Genomic DNA, 24,397 nt, shown 5'->3' with positions numbered 1-24,397 from the left:
GAGATCTAAATGAATACGTAGATGGCAACAGTCAACTTGGAAGATGTGTTGTACACACGGAGTGACGATGGTGTCGATTATGGCGATGTTGCTTCTCTCACAGACGACGACATATTGAGAAAGGTATTTCGAACGGAAGAAGATGCATATGATTTCTATCAGAAGTTGGGGAGGTTTCATGGTTTTGGAATTCGTAAAGGGGATATGTTTAAGGATGGAGGTGGGAACCTAATTAGGCGAAGATTTTTTTGCAATAAAGAAGGGCTCAGACATAGAAAACATTACAATCGGGTGGATAGGATGAGGCCTCATAAGCCGGAGACAAGGACAAACTGTGAGGCGAGGATGTGTATATACCTTGACAGGCGCAATAACATCTGGAGGGTGAAAAAGGTTATCACGAAGCACAACCATGCGCTCACACATCCTGGGATGGTCCACCTAATTCCAAATTTTTGGACCATGAAAGAAGCGGCAAAAGCTCAAATAGATGGGATGCAAAGGTGTGGAATCTCGACCTCGAAGACGATGCAGTACCTGGCCGGCATGGCCGGTGGGTATTCTCTAGTTGGTTTCCTGAAGAAGGATGCCTATAACTACGTCGACAGGAGTAGGCGAGCTAGAATATCTGACGGGGATGCGAACTCGGCGATAGTGTACCTGGAAGGAAAAGTTGATGCTGACCCGATGTCTATGGCGCGTTATAATGTTACCGTCGATGACATGCTAGCAAATTTACTCTGGGCAGACGGTGGATGCAGGCTTGACTACCAGTACTTCGGTGATGTTCTTGCATTTGACTCAACATATAAGAAGAACAAGTATAATAGGCCCCTGGTTATTTTTTCTGGTTGTAATAACCACAAGCAAACGTGTATATTTGGGTTTGGTTTGGTGTTAGATGAGAGCATCGCATCATATACATGGCTACTGGAGAATTTTTTGGAGGTCATGTGCAACAAGGTGCCATCGGTTGTTGTGACTGACGGAGATGATTCAATTAGGGAGGCTGTCCGAAGAGTTTTTCCGGATGCAACCCATCGGCTTTGTGCATGGCACATTGAGAAGAATGTTACATCTAACGTCAAGGACATGGCTTTGCGGCAGCTATTCAACAGGTGGCTGTATGCAGACATGGGGGTCGATGAGTTTGAGACCGAGTGGGTGGAGGCATCGTCTGAGTATGGATTGAATGACACGTTGTGGGGGAACCAGGTGTATGGGAAGAGGGAGATGTGGGCCAACGCATACTTGCGGGATAAGTTTTGTGCTGGGTTCCGGACTACATCGCGGTGTGAGGGCATTAATAGCGTGGTGAAGAAGTTTCTTCAGTCAAAGCACACAATGCTGGAACTTGTCCAAAACCTTGAGCTTCTTCTTCGGGAGTTTAGGAATAACGAGTTACTATCTCAGTTCAGGTCGATCTATAGTGACCCCGTGTTGACGACCTCGTTGGACTCCCTGGAACGGTTTGCCGCTAGAGTGTATACCCGAACAGTTTTCAATGATGTGAAGAAGGAACTCGAAGCCGTTGCTTCCGTTAACTTTGTTGGGGTTCGGCGGTCGCTTACCACCAAAGTGTACACAGTAGATGAATTCGGGCACCCCGGCCGGCCTATTGTGGTCTTATGTGACAAGAATATGGGAAGTTTGCAGTGTGACTGTTACTTCTGGGATACACACGGGTACCCATGTAAGCATATGTTCTTCGTTCTGAAGCACGAGCATGTGATGGAGGTCCCAAAGCGTTTGGTGTTGAATCGATGGACGAAAGATGCAAAACATGTTGGCGAGTACGTGGAGACAAAGTATGATGATAGTGACCGGCAGTTTTTGCTTCGTCATGGGGCATTGCATTCCGCGTCTCATTGGTTGTTTTTTCTTGGGGCACAAGAAATCGGTCTATTCACGGAGGCGATGAAGGGTCTACAGGAGCTACGTGCTAAACTGGAGGAGATGTTCTCCAAAAAGGGTGACGGCAAGGGTGAGGTCACGCCCGCGGAACTCCGTGATCCTGATGTCGTGCGAACGAAGGGTGCACCAAGGGTGCGCAAACAAAATCAGAACAGGAGAAAGTGTGCGGCTTGTAAGTTGCCTGGTCATACCAAACGAACATGTCCGCTGCGCAGCACGAAAAATAAGATAAAAAGGGCCCGTACCACGCGGCTGGATGCTGGCGACTCTCACGTTGGCGCCGCATGTTCCGGCGGACACACCACGAAGGTTAAACTAGTATCATTACATAAATGTTAGTTACTGTTTATGTTTACACTATGGTGATTGTATATGTGGTTCTTTTACGGTTGTTAATATATTTCTAGATGTCCTTGTGTTGTGATTAATTATGTTAGTGCTATTGCATACAGGTGACCGAGTATGAGGTAACTGGGTCGAACGAAGAGGTTGGACAGCCAAGTCATTCTACTCATCCTCATCCCATGGATGATCTTAACTTCGGGACAATCGATGAGTCCATAGTGGAGGAGGCCAATCTCGGTTCTTACGGTCCAGGCTTGAGGGAGGGCACTATCGGCGGTCTTGATGTGGAAGACGCCAATGCAAGGAAGGTACGCTTTATGTCTCTTGTTTTCTGAATTAGCAAATGGTGGTCGTGTAAAGCTATGTTGTTCCTTTCTCATTCACATCCTTCTGTGATTACTGGCACAGCTGATGGACATGGTGGCATCTCTTGCAAAGTCTTTATGACTATGGAAAATTGAAGTGAGTTGCCGTTTATGTGTACCGTGTAGCTTCTAAGCGGACTTAATGTTTCAGTAGTTAAGACACTGGTTGCAACAGGTTGTGTATGCATTTTTTTTTGTGGACATATTCTAGCTGAATATTAACTGTACGAAGACAATGATCTTGACCAGAATTGCTTTGGGTTTCTGTTTCAAGAGGTTAATGATTGACCATATGTCAGTGATAAATATATTTGATGTATAACAAACCAAACATCGAACGTAATGCCAAATTGCTATAGTTGGCCAAAGCAATGGGTGTGAAAAATGCTGCGTTATTTTTTATATTCCAGTGACACATTGTAATAAACTTCTTAGCCCACAAACTCCATTTATGCTGAGATTAATATATAATAGCAGTAGAATAACAATAGAAATTCTTATTCAGTTATGTCTCTCTGGCCCTGGGCCTCGGAAACTACCATTGTTGGTAGTGCAGGCACACGGAACCAGCCCCTGATCTGTGTTGTGAGATTTGTGGGATTTTTATTCACACTCAATGCTCCCCTTGGGTTGAGTCGCCATCAATGTTTGGAAGTTGAGGGTGTGGCAATTGCTGGGAATGGCAGTAGCTGATTCACCTGTCATTTTGTTGAATTTGAATTTGGGAAATTCTCCCTCTGGATTGAAGTGGGTTGAAACTTCTGATGTCTTAACAGTGATAAATCGTACAAGTCAGGTCAAATGAATATTTGCAGTGTCTTAGCAGTATCTCCCCGTGGACGAGCTGAATTTTACGCGACTCTTTCAAGGGCAAGTTTATGCTATGTGCTTTGTGTTGCCATTATAACTGCCTGTCCAGTACCCAGTGGACCCATTGTACTCAATCGACGAAAGGATCTGGTGAGTTTGTCTTTAGTTTGCTTTGATCCTGTAAGGAGATTTTATAATCAAATCATTCAGTCACTCGCATGGGGGATTGTTTTCCCATTTTACGGTTCGTAGATAAGCATTGTTTTCGTGACGCTAATCTGATCGAATTATTGGTATAGATGACATGCCTAGACGAGAATCCTCAATACTTTCATGGAGGTTGGTTAGAACTATGAAGCCACGATCTATGACGAAAGAAGCTTCTATACTGCTTCCATCCATTTTCACTCCTTTTATTATAAGAAAGCACGTTAGGATCCAATGCTGGCCTTACTTAACTCTTTCGTAGTCTTATATTAAACCCAGGTTTTCCGCCTAATTCGTGTGTTAGCCTAGCACCGAATCCAGTATTATTACTAGCAAAAGAAAGTAAACATGCCTAATTCGTGTGTTAGCCTAGCACCGAATCCAGTATTATTACTAGCAAAAGAAAGTAAACATGTGATACATACAACTGAAACTATGACGCAAAATATTTTACGTTATAAATACACACTGATTAAAATAGGTAAGAGCTCACGGATAAGAGAACTAAATACACACTCGAGAGAATTCAGTCACTCCAGGGGAAAGAATCCTAAAAAAAGGCCGCCCTAATGAGACTACACTGACAGTTTTCTGATTCCGCCAGTCCACGCATCATGAAATTGTATATGCAACTCAATTGGCTTACGATAATTCCACCTCAATAACATACTTTAAATCATTGGCTTATGCATCTATCTACTTTGTAACAGAAGAGCATCAAGCATTCTCGGGGTGTGTTGATGCTGCCAGATCACTGGCTTGTTGAAGTGGTGTTGGTGATGCTTGTGGAGGTTTATGTATTGCTGGGGGAATGCTGAGTAGCATTTCCTTTATAAACAGCAACAACCTGAAACCAACTGTGAATTATATGAATAAAAGGCGCTTTCAAATATGAATTATATGAAAGAAAAAGCTCTTTCAAATATGTTTGATAGCACACGTAAATTTAAACTAAATCGCATACTGAAAGTCCTTCTCAAGATTTATTTAAAGAAAATTGATGCTCTAGAATGAAATCGGTCACGTGTACAAAATTAAATACTCACAGCTGACAAATACACAAGCATTACACACTGTTAACCTCCCATTTCCTCCACATGCATATAACCTTTGTTAGCCGATTTAAAAATTCCTAACACGTAAGCATAAGAAGGTTCCTAAAAAAGCCGACTGACAATAGTAGGAAGGTGATAACAACTAAGGCAACATATAATTACTGCTCATACATATGTTGTGCTCGAAGCTTTTGAGGTCAACATTAATATCTACACTAAAGAGATGAAACTCAAGTTCACACCTGCACATATTAATTTTGCAAAAATTTTCTACATCCAAAATTTTACGCAACAATTCTGGACAGTAATATCAACAACAAAACGCTGAACATCAAATTTCACAGTAGTGTTTCAACCTAAATATACAGCCACACTTGTATCACTTCAAACAAGCAGTTATTATTGATACAGCAACGTGCACATACAACGTCACCAAGACATAAATACAAACCATTACACTACACGCAAAATATGGACAACTAGAGCTGGTACCTGCTTAGCAATCAACTCCATGGCAAAGATCACATACTCCACTCTGACATCTTTCGAGTTGCACGACTTTGCCGGATGTGGTTTCAGCAAAATTTTTACCTGAAAGCGACCTCAAATAACTGATGAACTTATTGCAACGAACAACTTAGACTTCACCCTTCTAAACACGTACCAAACTCAACGAGCGCAATCTACTTAGTAAATTAGTAATAATAACAATAAACATAGTAATTCGTGAATGAGATCCTACACAGATAAAAATCAGCACCACAAAAAACACCATAATCACACTAACGTGGTCCTTGGAGAATTAGAACCCTGGCTTACCCAAATCGGATTCCACTTGATCGTCGCAAACACCTATATCCCGAAAAGGTCCTGATCCACCATGTATTGAACCCCCTTACTCTGCAACCATGATTCCTCGAATATCAGACAAAGTTACAAAACCCTACGAAACGGGATTACAACAGAAAGTAGTAGCAGGATGCGGTGATATTAACAGCACCTCATTTAGTTTCCGGTCAGAGACTTCTAGATACACGAAGAAATAAAGCTTTGCCAGATCGGTGAACTCCCCCGGTAACATTCGCCGTTAGATCCACCATATCTGAAGCTGTTCTCGGTCTGTACTAAGCCATACTCTCAGATGCCGCCAACCTGAAGGAAGAATCAATCTTTAAATACATCACACCGAAAAAGATAGAGTTTCGTAGCAATTTATAACAAATTCAGTCAAGTTAATCGAACAAGATAAGGAGGAGGAGTTACGTGGATCATGATGTGGCAGGATAAGGATAGGGGGATTGCCGATGGTAGAATAAATTATTCTTGGAAAGCCACCGAAAAATTTTATTCATATCATTATTTAAACTAATTGTTTTGACTACATATGTATATATCTTGTCCATCTGTGTTCGCCTACGCCTTTTTCGCACAACCAAAAATTTGTGTTTTTAAAAATTTTTTTTTTTAAAACGTTTAAATGGGTTACAAATTCTATGTAACACTTTTTCCCGAAAAAAATGCAATACAATATTCCCTCAACAAAGAAGAGACACAGGTAACCATCAATCCAGCCTAATATTCAATGTTATGTGTCGGCTGTAAATATCTTATTTAAGACGTCCTGCCGACTACAACCCTTCCCCAAGTTTTTTTTAACAGACTTACTGGAAAGGATTGTCAAATCCAATATCGTTGAATTTTTCAGACGCGGCTGGAATACATGCAAAATGGATCAAGAAAGGTGATGTTACTGTTTGGCTGAATGCAGCTTGGCAAGGAATTGTGGAGCTATACAGGTTAAAACACCAGTATTTTGTAATTTCTAAGTATCATGGTCAATCTAAATTTAATCTCGTGGTGATCTGCTCGAATGCTTCGGAGGTTGATCACTCAAGTGTGAGAGGTTTCTATAATGTTCACCGCCACATGACTCGGAAAATTATTTCCCACAAAGTGGTGATCACTATAGAAACCAATCAAACTCGAATTATCAACCTTCGAGTCACTCAAATAGATCACTACGAACTTAAATTTAGATCCACCAAAACACTTAAAAATCACAAAATACTGATGCCCTAAACCCGATAACTTTACAACCCTACCAACATTCGTTGAACCAAATACTAATATCCTCTTTCTTACTCCATTTTACTTTTATTCCTTCCCCAGCTGCTACCTTTACCGATATCGGATCCGACAACCCTCTCCAACAATCCTTTAAAACCAGCCGATTTATCGCAGCACGTACTCAAATAATTACTAATAACAGCCACAACAGGCACAGAGAACTAAACCATACAACGTTATGCTCTACTCTAAAGACTTTTTGTTCATGAAATAACTTGATCTGGATTTAATGCAACTTAAACAAGTCGTGAGTCTTTATTTTGGTTTTTTTTTTCTGTCAACAAACTACTTACATGCCATGATGCGTTGTGTAAGGTGAGATGCGTAGTCATGTGATTAGGAGAGTGCATTTTTCGTGTACTGTTGTAGCTAGAACATGTAGATACTATGCTATATGAGTACATACTACTGAAAATTAAAATTCAAACTGTCTTCCTTTTCTCTTGGAACATAAATTTAAAGGCGGCATCATGTACAATAGTTAGGAGACGTTACTGTGAGTTATACAAAACATAACTACACAACAACTGCCGTGGCGTGTTTTGAATTATTCGAACTATGATCGAGTCTTGAAGATGATTCATTTTTCAGGGAGTCATAGTTGTATCATCTATCTTACCATGATTTTACTCAGGTTACGTGATGCCTTTGTCGGCAAACTCTTTAAACTAAGCGTTTCTTTGATGTTAAAACCTGGTATTTTAAGCAACAATGCAAAGTTAATTTAAATCTTGAACTTATAATTTTTTAATTTTTCCAACCCTCATAAATGGAATTCAAAAGAGAAAAAAATGATTCTTACCCACAATGACTTCGTACGCAATAGAAATTACTTAAATACTAACCAATTCATGAATAGGGATAGGAGGAGGGAACCACGAGCCGTCTCAACAAATTTCGAGCTGCTACTCTGTCTTGAATTGGTCTTCGCGTGAATCCATTGGGTTAGCAACAAAGTATTACAATGCGGAGGGACCGGAAAGGCAATCAGAAACAGAAAATCGGATTACTAACGAACATGAATAATCCACTACCCCATGAACATGGACAGCAAAAACCAATTACAGTAACAATCATCAATCATAAAAACCAAATGTGTAATACAATTCCCCCGACCCACAATGCGGGGGACCAGATAAGCAATTCAAAACAGACAATCCAACTAGATAGGACTATGAAAAATCGATCAGCCAATGAACATGGATGGAAAATCCAACAGCAATAAAAATCATGCTTCTTAAAAAACTGCTTATATAATCCAATTCCCCCGACACAGAACCTTCTTTTTGTGTTCCGTTCCATCAACGAAAACTGACTTTACATTAACTAACTGTAGATATTCAACTTTACTTTTTTTCTAGACTAATCCATCGCCTTTACATTTTTTCTAAGCTAATCCGTTGCCTTCTCAATAAAAGAAGTTGCAAGCATCAAGGTCAGTCGATGCAATTCATACATGTCAACATATACTATAAGTCATTTAAAAGCAATGAATTTACATAAATTTAGGTTTAGAATATGATTCTCTAACTTATAAATAACATGGTCCCCATAACAGTATGGAATTTGTTAGTTTACCTGGATTTATCAAGAATAACCTTCCGGTTCGTATATGGCAGAACTTACGAAGCATCAACAGCACAATATCGGTTACGGGTCTGCATCACTGATCGCCTACAGAACAACAACATCCTATAATAAAAATAAGTATATAGAATAAAAAAATTATGTCGGTTCGACCAACCTTTCACGTCATTCGCTACCAAGATTAACCTATCTGAAGAAATATTCCTGGTTCAATGTACCTTTATTCAAGTTCTGCTGTGCGCCACCTACGCAGATCCATCTTCAGTGTGCATCCCAAGGATAATCGCCCTCATCAAAGCTCCGGATATCTTCCTCCTTATCCAACGGTGTCTTTGTTCCGAGGAAATCCAGATCTCTCCGCCACTTATAGCCCCACCTCACAATTAATCAAACGTTGAACCACATCAACACACAGCGGCGTTACAATATAAAAAACGCATAAATTCATATATCTGAAAAACCAAACGACAACGGTGAGGAGTTACCTTAAAGCCTTGGGTGTTACATACGTTACAAGGGATCGACGTTTCTCCTTCTACGTGTGAAGAACTGGGGTTAGGGTTCTCCTTCTTATAGAACGGCGGCTGCTACATTCTCTTTAAACCTATTACATTTTACCAGTATTGGGCTAAAGCCAAACAAAATAACCCGAACCGATTTCTCTTTCAATCCAAGCCCAATTAACACCTCATCATACGCGAACACTGTTCACGTACCAGAAACCCACTTCTTCCAATTGCTGCTGCCACCAATGCTGCCCAATACCAAAAACGAAACAACAAAGGCCCAGCCCAGTTTCGTGTCCAGTTCGGGTTCTGTTACCAATAATACTTCTACCCTGTTTTCGTTAGCCAGCAACTATTTTCACAACTACGGCAGACAGGCTTACAGAGCTCTGCCAACCCTGTTCCCTCAAAGCAACCTTCTTGCCACTTGTCAACAAATCATCCAATCTGTATCTATTAATCTGTATCATATAACTGGCCATCATCCAATCTGTATCTATTAATCTATATCATTTAACTGGCCTTACGTAAATATATATGTTATTTACTTTATTTTCAGAATATATTCTATATTTTAGCGTACACCTTATATTTTATAAGCAATAGTTTTTGCTGATTTTAGAGTATATATAAGATAATAATTTTATAAATTTCTTATTATAAATAAATCTTACTAATATATCTGTGATTTCTAATTTAAATATATACACTTATTATGTAAAACTATTTCAGTTAATATAATAACTTAAGTTTCGTGGACATAAATATATAACTTAATTTAATTCTAATTTATTTTAACGTGCGGTGTATCACGTGATGAGTTTAGGTAAGAATTTGTTAACTATGTTTAAATCTGAATAATTAACCTAAGCTAATTGTGGGGCTTATAGGTTGGCTGTTTGGGCTATAATGTTAGAAGTCTGAGGTGTTTTTGGCGGATTGAGATGCCTTTTAAAAATATATTATCCCATGTCAAAAAAAAAACAAGAATATATTGTATTTTTTGCGTAATTTTGGATCTTGAGATGTAATAGCCTATGTGAATAATATGTGAACACCCAATGGCTGGAGGTAAGTACTTAGTGGTATATATGATTTAGGTGGATCGAAAAAGGCCTCTCTCTAGTGATAAGTAAATTTTTCAGTTTAAAAAGTATTATGTTTATACTTGTCTATACATATTTAATTATTAGTAGTTTAATATTTAAAATGAATTTTCAGTATGTAATCTAAATAAATCATGATTAAGACAAATTTACTAAATAAAGATTGACTAATATTAATATCTCATCCTTAAAAGCTTGTTCAAATAAAGAGTGCAGCACATTAATTTTTTGTTTACTATATTTTATATTAATAACTAAAATTTAGGATTTAAAATTTAATATTTATGATTTATGATTTAGATTTTAATATTACAAATTTATAGTTTAAAATTTAAATTTTAGAATTTAAGAAGCATATTTTCTATTGAACGGATGAACGTATATGCATTTGTCAATATTAACCAATTACAAAGTAACGAATAAAGTGACAAGTAAATTTTTGAGAATTTATAATTTTAATAGATTAGTTTTTAAAAGAGAAAATATTCATAAAATATTTTATAGTAGTAAATTTAGAACACTATCTTTAAGTTACCACATATGGTTGAGATAAAAATTTTAATTTGAACTAACTTATTTATATTTATTACCTTAGAAAAATTCATTAATATTTTTTTAAGATTAATTTATTCAAAATATAAATTTTTATAAGTTTATTGTCACTCTATTCAATTACTTAAAGTATGATAATATCTGCTTGCACTTAGTTTATTTGTCACTCTATCTAAATAATTAAAGTATGATAATATCTACTTGCACTTACTTTTAGTAGTACTCTATTCAATTTTAATAGTATTTATCCTTAATGAATTTTGAATATGTAATCTAAATAACTCATGATTAAGACAAATTTATTGATTTAAGACAAATTTTGAGTACGTAAATTTATTGAATAATTTTTCAAAAATGCATAAAATAATTAAATGGGGATAAATCATATTATTTTTAACCATTCTCTAAATTACCTATAATTTAAAAATTTTGACACTTTAAAAAACGTAATCAATTCTATGTTTATTCAATAAAGTTGTCTTAATCATTATTTATTTAGATTACATACTCAAAACTCATTTTAAATATTAAACTACTAATAATTAAATACGTATGGACAAGTATAAACATAATATTTCTTAAACTGAAAATTTACTTATCACCTGAGAGAGACCTTTTTTATCTCATCTAAATCATAGATACTACGAAGTACTTATCTCTATCCATCGGGTGTTCACATATTATTCACAAGCTATTACATCTCAAAACCCAAACTTAACCAAAAAAAATAAATATTCTTAAAAGACATTTCAATTCGCCAAAAACACCTCATCCTTCTAACATTATAACCCAAACAGTCAACCTATAAGTCCAACAATTAGCCTAAGTTAATTATTCAGATCTAAACAAAATTAATAAATTCTTACCTAAACCTTTCACGTGACACACTGGATAAAGAATACTGTGCAGTGCCAGAAACGGTCTCTTACCGGAACACTTGTTACACAAGGACGGGATCCAACACATTTCTACATGTATAGAACTGTTCTCCCATTCTACAGCAAAGAATCCACCTTAATTTAAAGAAATAATAATCGGTCAATATAAACACTAGGTATAATATTTATTACGCTAGCATACATATATTAGTAGGTGTACTACGTTGACTTCAAATTTTATCTATTAAATTTCAAAAATTAGTTACCGGAATTTTACCATATAAATATGTATTTTTATTTGTTTTTCTATATTTAATTTATAATAATTATTAACGTTACATTATCCCTAATATAATTGTTTGAATATATATTAACTTGTTCACCGTTACTTAAAGAAAATTTGGTTCACATGACTTTGGCATACATACGGCCCCTAGTGCTATATACACATGATGTAAATGAAGGACATTTTTCGTAGCTGGAACCGACACGGCAGCTGCCACAACGAGGTGGACAATGTCAGAGCTAATAAGAGACCCAGGGAAAATGGAAAGAAGAATAGAGGAGGTAAGAGAAGTAGTCTTCTAGAATAAAAAAATTATGCTGAGAGAGAGTGACGTTGCAATGCTTCCATACCTCAAATCGGTGGCCAAGGAGGCCTTAAGAATCCATCCACAAGCACCGTTCTTTGTCCCACTAAAGACAACAAATATCATGCAGGGAAACTGAAAATAATACTTACAAAGGTCAGACGAAGTGAATTGAAACTGAAAATTATTATACTCATAACGGTCCCTCTTACCGTTTCCGGCAAATGATTACAGAGGGTGAAATGTACCATCCAAAACTTCCAGAGAACAAGAAAATAAAGATCACTCCATTATTAACTGATTCAATGACCATACAAGCAGCACCCTCCTCTTCTTGCATGTTCGAATTTTGACCCACAGCCGGACCTACATTACTAATTGGTACAATGGTGGCACAGGCTGTCTGCAGCAGACTTGTAATATACTTGTCTTGAAGACGTTCCATCTAATTCATGCACCTTTAAGAATTACAAACTTCCTATTGCTAAAGAAAATGAAACCAGCCAAAGGAGAAGGTTACCTGATAAAGAGAGAGGTGTTCCACGTTCGTCATTTTCAAATTCCATCTAAGACCAGAAACCATGTTGTGAAGATAAAGCCAAATATCGGGCATCCGGTGACCTTGCAAACACATACATGTTCAGTTATTCTGTTCCCAAAAGAATTCATTTTAATTCAGTAGCCTGAAAAGGGTTTGATCTAGTAGATCATTTACCAGGTGATGCCCGTTATCGCGACATAGTGAAGACCAGCTAATACAGCTATTCAAACAGTGCTCTCTGTGTCGTAAATGAACGGTGACAAAAAGTGGCCACGGCAAATATGATGTGATATGGGATGAGAAGAAAGCCATCTGCAGAAAACGAAAAAAAAATATAACCAATACATTCCCCAACACATTCCTAACGTTAGTAATACTAATCGATGGGGCATGAGTTGACACCATCACCTCTCAGGCAACCCGATTGTAACAGTACCAAACAAGAGTCCCAGTTCCATCTAATATATATACAATAGACGTTGTTCATCAGACGTATATCACGTATATAACTACCTGAGTTTGTATTATCACCTCAGATAATCAACTAACACCCATCACCCACAAAGAATTTCATAACCTGACTCAATAAGCTACAATGCGAAATTGAACTTAGAATAAGAAGATCAGTAGCCCAGGTAGCTGATAATCATCACTCTGTTTTTGATTTGCATAGTGTATTCAGTGTCAGGCCAAGCATTTGATAGAACTCCCGTTTAGAGCTCCATTCAATGGAATCCGAAAAACACTTTATAAATCTACCCCAACCAATTGTATTGTACTCACTTATATTCAACAAAAGTGTTTGTACTCCTAAAACAAACTCAAATTCATAAACACTAAAGGGAACCGTTAGATGGTCATGCTGATTTCAGTTATGATTTTTTGTGATCTTGCTTGTAAGAAATTAAAGTTCTTTAAAACTCATCATGTTGTCCCTTTATAAATGTTCCCCTGATTTTTAATAATTATACAAACACATGTTTTTTGTTTCATGCTTAATAAGTAATCACTGTTAGCCGACTGCTTTGGGTTAATACGATTTTGCTTCTCTTATTATTTGAGGTATTATATATTTCTATTTTTTAAGTTTTTTGTATATATATATTCCTGTGTGCAGTCGAAATCTGACATAATTTAGTAATTATGTTTGCGTTTACTTTGATTGAATTTAACTATGTAACATAAAGCCTGACGCAGATACTTAATTCATGGTTTTCTCACATTTCACTTCTATTAACGACAACAATTAAATCATACAATAAAATAACAATCTCAAAACAAAGAGGAGGCACAACAGGGGGCAACTAGCAATAGAAACACACGAATTAGTAGTTGTGCAGGGTGCAATTTGGGGTTTCTTTCACAAATTCAACAAGGCATGCATGCAACGGATGAAGGATGAAGAAACGAGCAATGGTAGGCAGCAATCACGTGCATATGGAATACGGACTACGACCAACACCGACTCCCTGAGCCGGGAGAGGCGAGAATAGTAGAATTAAGAATTCAGTAGAGAGAAGACGTTTACTCACCAGTAATAGCCTTCTTCCCCCTCCCTCCAGCTGCTGATATCTTTTCATCCGTTAAGAGTGTGTCTTCTAGAGTATATTGCCAGATCTAGATGTGTCAGCGTACGTTTGCCAGTAGACATTAAAAAATGTTCTACGTGGAAAGATGGGAAAGTGGGTTAGAGTGTAGCAAGTTCGACAACAACAATGATCGAAAGTGGAGGCACCAACCTAGAAATTTGAATACTCCAATGGGATTTCCCGATAGCAGCTCCACCACAACGAAGTTGCCGCAGACGATTCCCATCATCGAAGTCAGCTAACCTTGGACTTCTGTTACATCACACCAAGGCAATAAGAATTTTAGATATATATTCCACTTTGCGAGAGACATAAAACCTAGGAAACAGGGGTCACGGCTTACCATGGAAACCTGACGGTTGGGTGACGGCGAAGCCATCGAGAATCTAGAATCCGATTTTCCTGAATTAGGGTTAGGTTACGCTTCCTACACTCAGGTGCTTGCAAAATACTGGTGTCACTTTAATGTAAGCTTTTGGGCGTCTGCCAATGCTTAGCCCAACAAAGATGGCCCGTACCGAAAACCACGGCAAGCCTGAACTCCCTCCCACCCGAGGTTCCAGGCCCAACGAGGATGGGGCAAGTTGATGCAGAGTTTCCATGGGCGACCCAAACCTCCCTTCATCCCCACCGTCGGGACACCGGCTGGCCAGGCGTCACGCGGTTCGTTAACTCGAAGCCCATACTCCGTCAGGAATCACGCCGTCATCCTCTTGCACCGACTAGCAAACAGAAACTTAAGTATAACTCACGTTAGCCGCACCGTTTACAGACGGTAAATGCAGCGAAGATGCTGGTATTACACAATCTTGACCTCACTTTTAACAAGAAAGCTATGAAATTTATACTCAATATCTAATTCAACACCGATGAATATTTATTTACAAAAAGACCAACAACTTTTTCTGTAATGTACATAACAACGAATTCTTTCTGAAAAAACAAAACGACACCACACCTATATACCCGACACGATCACGCTGAACCTCTTAAACAGCTCACTCATATATTAAATGATTCATTCTTCAACAGCTACCACGCCACAACTTAAAGAAATATCTTTTCAACAGTTACCTAAATAAACCACTCAAACCTTCTAAATAACAGTCGGGGGCTTTATCTTTTGGGTAAGGCCTGGACCTGCCAGCAAGTAAAATGTACTGGGCCATATTTTCCTGCCCTAATAAACTGTTCACTGCTTCCATTGGAAATCTAATTTTTTTCTCACAGCCCAAGAGTACTGTGATTAGGATGGAGTTACAAGCAGCCCCAGTGACGTCATGAGTGCATCGACCTTTACGACTTCAGGCGGCGCAAGTCGTATCAACAGTGATATTAAATCCAGTATCCTGCTGGGAGATTCATCGAAAAGATGTGCCCAGAGTATGTCACGTTAGGTCTGCATTGGGTTTGTAGAAGGCGACGCGGCTGACTAAACACCTACACTTTATCTTACTGACTTTCTTTTGTTCATATAATTTCATATTCTTCTCACTGCTATTGATATCCCAAGAAAATAAACTACTGCTCATTACATTGTGCCATGGATGCAGGCTCAAGCGGTTTCCAAACCGGAGGTGATGGTGTTCACTTCCCAAACGGTGACGCCACCTTCATCTACGAAGAGGATATGGAGCTCATGCTCCTGAGGGTGTGTGCAAATCTGCGCGTAGGGTCCCCGGCCTTCATTCTGAGAAAGGCTAACAACGCGCATGGAGATGTCCGCTTCCGGTATTCTGTTTTCATGCCGAACTGTGCTAGATTTATAAATGTCCACGCTGAGGGTCCTGTCTGTGAACAAGACCGTGATGCCAGGCAACAAGCATCCACCCTGATACTGGACAAGATTCTAGCTATCGCCGGGTATGAGATTTTGGACTACAACTACAGGAAGATGCTGCGTTTGGAGGAAGAGAAGAACAGAGCTGTCGAGTCTCTTTCGAAGCAGGTACAGGCGTTGGAACTGGAGAACAAGGAACTAAAGGAGTGTATGGAAATGTTCAACGACATGCTTGAAGATTGAGATGCAAGACCATCTTGTTTGCATTCAGTGGAAGGGAAGTACGACGGTACAGGGAGATACCATGCAGCCATAATTTCCAATGCTATTTTGGTCATTTTGTTTAGTTTTTTTTTCCTTTGGGGATTACCTCAACTATGGGTTTTCGGTCGAGGATGATGTACTGAAATCAGACTCCTACATGTTGCTTTTGCTATCCAGGTTGCATATAAATATATTTAAAAGTTGGTCCATTATTTGTCACTGCCAAAGCATTTAACTTTCCTCAATAACCTAACGGTTTTATGCGTTCAAGTTCGTAGCAGAGTCACAATAAAACATACTGAAGTTGATTTACAACCCCTAACGTTGGACACAAAAAGTAAAGCTCGTTGATTCATAATACTTTTTACACGCCATAACAGAGTCACTACTTTCTTCTGCATAACAACAATAACGCACCTGTCCTCATAACCTCCAAGCAATATGAACTAGACGTCCCCCAAATAAAATTCTATCACTTAACATCCTACATGATCAGCGGGGGGTACGGTTACACACCATGATATGCTAATTTCAAAAGAGGCACCTAGTAGTTAAAATATCAGTTCAACAAAACTTCCAAAAGAGGCACCTAGTAGTTAAAATATCAGTTCAACAAAACATGCTCTGCTCCTATCGGGAAACCATAGGTGCAGCAGATGGGAGTCCATGGTTGACCTCTCCATGATGAACAAAATGCGACGAATGGATAGCGTCAAAAGCCATTCGAAGAATGTGTCACTAGTTTCAATTCCGCCGACACCCCCTACTCGGCCGGTGCGGCTTTGCCGGACGAAGCAGCACCGTGCTTCTTTGATTTTCTTACTGATCGACGGCACATCGCATCCCAGTTATCCACGGCCATGCGTCCTATGTCCGTTCGCAGTGCGTTATGCCTCCCCATGACAAGGTCAAGAGCTAGTCGCATTCGAGTCGTTGCATTGACAACCTGGTTTCAACGGAGGCAGAACCAGGACGGGTTATTGCAAATTGGAACTGTTTTGCGTGGATACAAGTCAAGTTACGGCGATTTTTTTGCGTTACCTGTATGTTGTAATTTCGCCACAAATGGGACTGGATCATCCACTGCGCCACCCAGACTCCGCAATCGTTCCTGCAATCGTTCACACAGAAGGTGACTTTAAACAACTTAGATAACTGAACGCCAACATAAAAAAAAATTTGGTGCCGTAACACACGATCTTTCATCCTGCTGGCCTATTTCAGGTTCCACGACATCGAAGGTTGAAGGCTTGGGAAAGATGCAGTTGACCTTGTCGTCGTAGAAACTAAGATCCGCCAGCATATTCTCCAGGAAAAATGCCTACGCACCAGGTACAAGTCTTCATGTTACATTCGTTTAGCAAGGCAGATTATCACGATGAACGTTTAAGAAACCATGTATTACCACGTATCGCATTTGATTCTTACGGGCCTTTGTCTCGGTTCCAACCTTCATAGAGTCTAGGTACACAAGTTCCGAGCTCACGAAATCGATGATCATGAGGTACCAGTGATTATCCTTGTGCATCGGCACGTACACCTGTTGGAGTAGCCCGGGAAAAAAAAAACAAAACAAAAAAACGGGTTCAGGAATCACTAACGTTACTGCTTAACCGACTTTGGATTAGATGAATACGGTTAAGAGAATACCTTGAATAAGTTGTCGGCCAACCCCATGAACTTCTTCCTAATGTACTCCAGGGTTTGTGGACAATGGTGGCCCGGACTTAGTGCAATTTGCTGGCAACACATGAAAGACGTAGATGGATATTTGGTATTTCAGGACCCAGACAATTATAACACTCTATTTCAAAACACAGAAGGAATTTATATTCACAGGTACTGACCGAGAATCCAGTAGGAAGCCACCAACGCTTCAAAGAAGACTCCGCGGTGATGCTCCTAGTGCACATCGCAGCGGTCAAGCTGAGCACCTGCAACCGTTTCACATTCGGATGTCAAACAAGTAGCAACAATTAATGGGTTATCACCTTGCATGGGGGCCTTACGTCATCAATCACTTGCTCTCCTGGACACAGGGTAAGTAGAGACCCTCTAGTGACGGGGCAGTGTTCATCAGGAACGAGCACCTCACTGCAGGGAAGATAAGGAACATCATAATTGGGTAAACAAAGGCAACAGGTGCCACATCAAGCTGAGGCCCAAAACTGTTGAAACAGTGCAGGAAACAAATTTTAAATTCTTTGTTAGCTGAATATAGTGCCGACCAACCTAGATGGGAGCCCATTACCGAAAATGTAAGCCGCTACCGCAAGATCAAGGCCCCCGAATTCCATGCTTTCCGGAGGTGGAAACAACATGTCGATGCACTGTTACAAGGAAACAAAGTTATACAATGTCACTGGGGTACACCACACGTTGAATCCGTAGAAGTGATTATCGGAATGCCATACCTTCGGGATCTCTCCGCCATCCATGTAATGGCCAACATGCGTATAGTAGGTGAAGGGACTCCCTGGACCATTTTGTTGAACGTCTTCCATTCCGTCATAACCGTCATCGTCACTAAAATCCAGCTTCCTCTGTGTGAAAAAAAGTTGATAGCATCAGATTAATAAGTAAACAGCCCCAAAGTTAAAAAAGAGTTTCCCGGCATTGTATGGGGTGCAAAATCTCCAGCTTCTGGCATCAATACCTTCGGGGTGAGAACATTTCCGCCTGGGTTTGAATTGCCCTGTCGTGGAATCTTCGTTGTTGACCGTAACGAAACCCGCTTAAGCGCCACAGATGCCGCTTTTCGTCCACGGACGGTCTTCGATCGTTGGTCCCCACCGGTGTTCATCTCAACGGCTGGGTGCTTCTTCGCTCCCGTCGGCATTGACTGCAGAAGCAGTTCAATGGCCTTTGCATGACCGGCAACAATGTCGTGCAAAGACTGTATTTGGTCGTTCTGAATCCGCACTGCTGCGCTATTAGTTGCTTCATCCCTTTCCAGATGCTATAAAAAGTGAACCAAAGACTAGAAACATCACCGGACCAGATCCCACCATGTTCATAACACTGAACGTTACATAAAAGGTTTATAGTCGTACCTGACGGATGGACCCCAGCAGTTGCAAAACCCGATCCTCAGACGAGGTCACATTCTCACTAGCATCAGTTTGGCCCTCCCTAAATGCAGTAAGATTACAAAAAATTTAGTAAGAAAACATAACACAAAACAAGACATCCAGTTGCCTTCAGTATAAGGTCACATAGTTCCATGCTGTACATTAACCAAAAAGTGGCTGCAAGTTTGACACAGAACGTACTTGTCCAACGCCGAAGTATCTCGGGCGGCTGTGTTCTCAGAGGTCTTGCTCGGAGCAGATCCGGCTCCACCCTTTGACTTCTCCATCAAGATACTATGAAAATGCAACGTAAACGTGGGCGGCAAAGGCGTTATTTTGGTTGCATTCACTTGGGCTACCAACATCAACCTTCAAAGGACGTTCTTCTTATTTGCAGGGAGTTGAACCTTTATAAGGTATAACTTGTCCAGTAACACCCTTTCGGGCCATTGCCTTCTCAAATCATGGCCCATTAAACTTTCATACCCATATTCCTGAGTTTTAGGTCAGATACGTAATTAGAAACCGTGTATGTGTTCATGGTTGAGGCACGTCAAAGCACAACTGAGAAAAAAAATAATTTGTAGGATTTAATATGAGGTATTATTTAGAGTATTCCAAGTTGATTTTATGCTTGAGATTTTTGTACTCAAACTTATTTTGATAAAATAAATGTTCGGAAAGTGAAAATCATATACGTGACTATGCAGAAAAAGATACCAATTTCATCTTCTGTTAAAGATGTGTTCGTGTTGTGTTTTAAATGGTTTGCGAATTATTTATTCGGTGTTCCTAATCAGATATTATTAAATCCATCAAATGATTTTCTTTCCAAAAATTGTAGAAAACATTTAATTTGAGGTAAAAGAAAAAAGGAAATAGATTAATTGTTACATTCTTTTTAAGTTATTTATATAAAAAAATATATGACATTCATCAAAGTAAATATATATATATATATATATATATATATATATATATATATAAAACAAGCTCAAACGTCTTATAGTTTTTATGAATAAAAAATAATTAATTTATATTCGTACAATGTGTATAAAAGTTATTATGCTATAATTATATAATAGAATAAGATTCACTAATTTAAATTTTTTTTAATCGTTTTTAATATAAGCATCAGATATAAATAAAATTTTTATAACTACATGTAGTGTAGCAAAATATATATAATATTAATTATTTCTTAAGAAATTCTTAGAAAACAGTTACTTTTGTTAAGGTAAATTAACTTTTTGTTAAAGTAGACGAATTTATTGATCACTTCGCTTATACGATTTTTTTTTTTAAAAACATAACAGGAGCTAATTAGGACATTGGTTAAGATGATTAAAATCACTATCTCATTACGTTTTTTATTTTTAAAAAAATCCTAGTTAATTTTGGTATACGAATTTCGAATTTGAAAACATTGATAAAAATTATGTTGATGTTTGATTAATTTAATTGTCATTTAAAATAACTGGATTTTGCACAACATAAATATAAAAAATTCGGAACGAAAAAAATTAACCACCGCTTTAAATTTTTGTATTTCTATTCATATTTAATTTACAAACATAACTATAATTCGATTGTATCTGTTATGAGACATGAGTATAGACGTACATAAAATTTAGTTATGTTACTTATATCATCTTATTGTATAGTACTGGTTATCAGTTTAGAATATGAACATGACAATAGAATTGTTCTAGTATTTCGATATATGTAACGAATTCGTGGTGTTAAAACATTACTCTTAAGTATAACTAAAATTAGTAATGTAGTAAATCAAAGACTCGATTAAAAAGATACCAAAAAAATAATGTTAAAATATTCTAACTCTTTAGAATAAATAAAATTCGAAATTCAAGTATGTATTATTTAATTCTTAAACTGCGGAAAAATTTAACTTCACTGTATTTCCTATTAAATACATTTAATAACCTGATATATCATATAAGCTGAAGTTAGCTTTTACAGGGTTAATAATATAATAACGCTTTATTAATAAAAACCATTCATTCAGAATTTTTTAGTACTTATTAATGTTAAAAATATTTTGTTAAATTACACCTTGTTATGAAATAATTATTTTGATGAATGTAGTATGGTTTTTTATATAAATATTTTAAAAGTAAATATAACAGTTAATTTATTACCTTTTTTGTTTTAGTTCAAATTAAATATTTTTTATTATTTTCGTAAAGTAAAACTTCTAGGAAATTTAATAATATGCAAGGAAGAATAGAGAATAAATTATACAGCAACTAATTAAAAAATAACACAAAAACATTTTTAACAAAAGACGAAATAGACGTATTTATCCGAATGGTCACCTTAGATATAAGTACTCCGATATGACCAAATACAACACTAATATGTATTTATAAAGCTACAAGTCACATGTAAAGTTAGCCAACCTTTAACGTATCTCTTTCTGAATACATAATTCAGGATGTTAAAAATATCATGTTCATAAACTACCTTCATGTACTCTCCATAAATGCTGGCATTATGCTTAATTTTATTATTGTACTAGGTTCCAACTCTGTACCGGTTATACAGTCTAGATAAACGACTATTAGAGATGAGTAGAAAAATTTTGATCCTGATAAAAGATTTTTAACACCGAAATTATTCAGACTAACTGAATTTTCACTATCACATTTATAACGAGTCAGAAGTATTACCACATAATTGTATATTTAGACAAGGTAATTATCATATATATTTTCAGCTATTATTTTTTGTCGTTTATGCTATAAGAATTTTGATTCATTCGAATACTCTAATGCAATGCATTAGTTGTGTAGATAATTTTTTGGTTTTCTAATTTTCATATTCTTTCATCCGTTTGTATCTGATTTACGGAAGAAAACATATTAGAGATCGTAAATCAAAAAAATGACAAGTAAAAGAAATAGACATTACCAGTCCTTCGAATGAAATGAAATTTATTCAGAATAAAATACCAAAAATTTATATACTGAAATTAATTACTGACATAGTGATCTCGGGTATTGGTCCTTCATTTTTAAATGTGTGAAAGATTAAAAGAAAGATTTAAACGTTCTAAACCCGACAGTCACAAAAAAAAACGTTCTAAACCCGAATTAACAATTAAAAATCATGTTTCGTACTTAAATCAAATGATAAGTAAGATTTGGAGTAACCTTAAATGTTGTTGATGACAGGTTGTAAATTTTACATATAAGTTGATTTTTTGGACAGCAATAATAACACAGATCACGACGCGTTAACACCAACTTTGAAGCTCAGTCAGTTTTTTCATCGAAGCACAGTGGCACAGTACAATTAACCCTGACATTGATTGGACTACTCCCACCCAAAAAACTCTTGCATCTGGCCCATGCTGCTTAAGACCTTGATCGGTAATGATAAATTTAAATTTACACAACTTCCACCGACCCTAATCCCAAAGAAAAAGGCAAAGCCAGGCGATTCTAGTTGACAGTCTTGAGCCTAAATTAAAAAATTAAAACACGTTACACTAGATCCAGGGACAATACACTAGAACCATTTTACAAGCTCCTACACGTAACCAATATAACAAAATATAACAGTTAAGCCGCCCTAAGTCAACATGCAAAGCCTCCGTCTAGATACAGGTTTAGCTATGACACTTGAAGACGATACTCAGATTAACATGTCGTTGAATAGGGCAATCTGAGCCTTCAAAATTGCATTCTCCCTCTCAAGTTGATATATGCGGTCAAGATCCCTGCATGCGCTTTGACGGCGCAAGTCCTGAAGCTGCCTCTGCACACGCATGACCACACGGTAATTATAATCTAGTATCTTCTTTCCGGTCGCGTTTAACACCCCTTCAATCCCTCGAAACGCGGCGTCCTCCCGAGCGTCTGCCTCGGACGTGCTTAGCTCACCTTCAGCTGTTATGGCCAAGCCTAGAGGATTTGCAGGAAGAACCACGGCGAACCCCACTTGTGGACCGTTGTCCGGGTCAGTGGTTTCTCTTCGATAAAACAGGGGATGACCAACACCAAGTGAGGAACAGAGTCGTGCCAATAACATTTCCATATTCTCAACATAGAGAAAATCCTCCGCCTGCCACGCACCCCTACATAACATGGACAAATCACTATACACAGATTAGTGACTTCAGATTGCACAACACTCACACAAACCAGCCCCATGTGATTAGAAATATTACCTTTGAACACCCGCTCCCGGCTTTGAAGACTCCCCAAAGTAGACAGGACCTGCGTGAGTAGAGAGTTCTCTCTTTGGGACGAATTCCGTCATCGGAGTGAACAAATGATCACTTCCCCTGGGAGCGAATGTCTCCGCAGCCATCTCGTCACGGGTGTGAAGCCATCTCAGTGCTGCCTCGCGAGATCGGAAACCCTTGAAAATTGCGTTGCTAACACCGTCGACTTGGGCCTTGCAATGAACCCACGAAGTGTAAATACCAGGTTCTTTACCAACCTTGACTGCATAAAAGGGAAACCCCATCCTTCCGAACCCAACAAGATGAACAAGAAAACCACAATATAGAATTCTCTCCTCTGTGTCACTATCGAGCAAACGATATTTCTGGTGACTATTTTGCTAGATCCACAACCTCTGTGGCACACAGTCTCACAAGTTAATCTAACTACGGGATTGTTTCTCTCTGACACTAAAATGAGTAGTTACATGCACAGTTACGTTAGGCTACTCAGAATGTCACAGCATTAATAATATTTTTCTGACACCGACGTGACTCCTGCAAAGCGTGGCCCCAAAGCAATATGGTTCATACTTGAGTAACTTGCTGAAGACGGTAGGAGTCAAATGAAATCTTCTCCAATTGATTTCAATATTCAATTTGTATATCCATGTAAAATAATTTTAAAGTTTTCCCGCCTAAGGAGATATAATTTTCTAAAAAGTTATTCGGACGGAAATGCATTTCTAAAGAGAACTTAACGAACATGACATTCTAGATGTCTATAAATTTTTTGTTGAAAAAAGAAATCTTAACAGGTAATCTTAAAAATACAGTTGCATAAATGGGAGTGATAATAGTTATGTTTTAGGGATAATATTATTAGTTACCGTAATAAACTTTGTTATCAGGATTATAACA

General features: G+C 38.0%; 1 protein-coding gene and 1 long non-coding RNA gene across 2 annotated transcripts; both read right to left on the bottom strand.

Moving 5' to 3' along the window:
• Window positions 1-12,432: 12,432 nt before the first annotated feature.
• On the bottom strand, window positions 12,433-12,878 carry LOC130954964 (uncharacterized). The gene is made up of 3 exons (XR_009076532.1): window positions 12,758-12,878; window positions 12,563-12,663; window positions 12,433-12,487 (listed from the first exon to the last, which is right to left on the bottom strand). It is a non-coding gene; the product is annotated as an uncharacterized LOC130954964 (long non-coding RNA).
• A 9,693-nt stretch (window positions 12,879-22,571) lies between these two features.
• On the bottom strand, window positions 22,572-23,959 carry LOC130958135 (uncharacterized). Its single transcript, XM_057885063.1, has 2 exons — window positions 23,480-23,959; window positions 22,572-23,386 (listed from the first exon to the last, which is right to left on the bottom strand). The coding sequence occupies exons 1-2, from the start codon at window positions 23,779-23,781 to the stop codon at window positions 22,945-22,947; spliced, it is 744 nt and encodes a 247-aa protein (XP_057741046.1). The 5' UTR covers window positions 23,782-23,959; the 3' UTR covers window positions 22,572-22,944.
• Window positions 23,960-24,397: the final 438 nt, after the last annotated feature.

The sequence above is a fragment of the Arachis stenosperma genome, chromosome 10 (genome assembly GCF_014773155.1).
Source record: "Arachis stenosperma cultivar V10309 chromosome 10, arast.V10309.gnm1.PFL2, whole genome shotgun sequence".
In the NCBI taxonomy this organism is placed as follows: domain Eukaryota; kingdom Viridiplantae; phylum Streptophyta; class Magnoliopsida; order Fabales; family Fabaceae; genus Arachis; species Arachis stenosperma.
This window is presented reverse-complemented; position numbering and strand designations above follow the sequence as displayed.

What these genes read in the sequence shown, in the direction of transcription:
- LOC130958135 (XM_057885063.1), bottom strand. Translation starts at nt 23,781, where the DNA reads ATGGGGTTTCCCTTTTATGCAGTCAAGGTTGGTAAAGAACCTGGTATT. An exon ending in CCGGGAGCGGGTGTTCAAAG is followed by an intron (nt 23,387 to 23,479) that starts GTAATATTTCTA and finishes CATGTTATGTAG; the next exon opens with GGGTGCGTGGCAGGCGGAGG.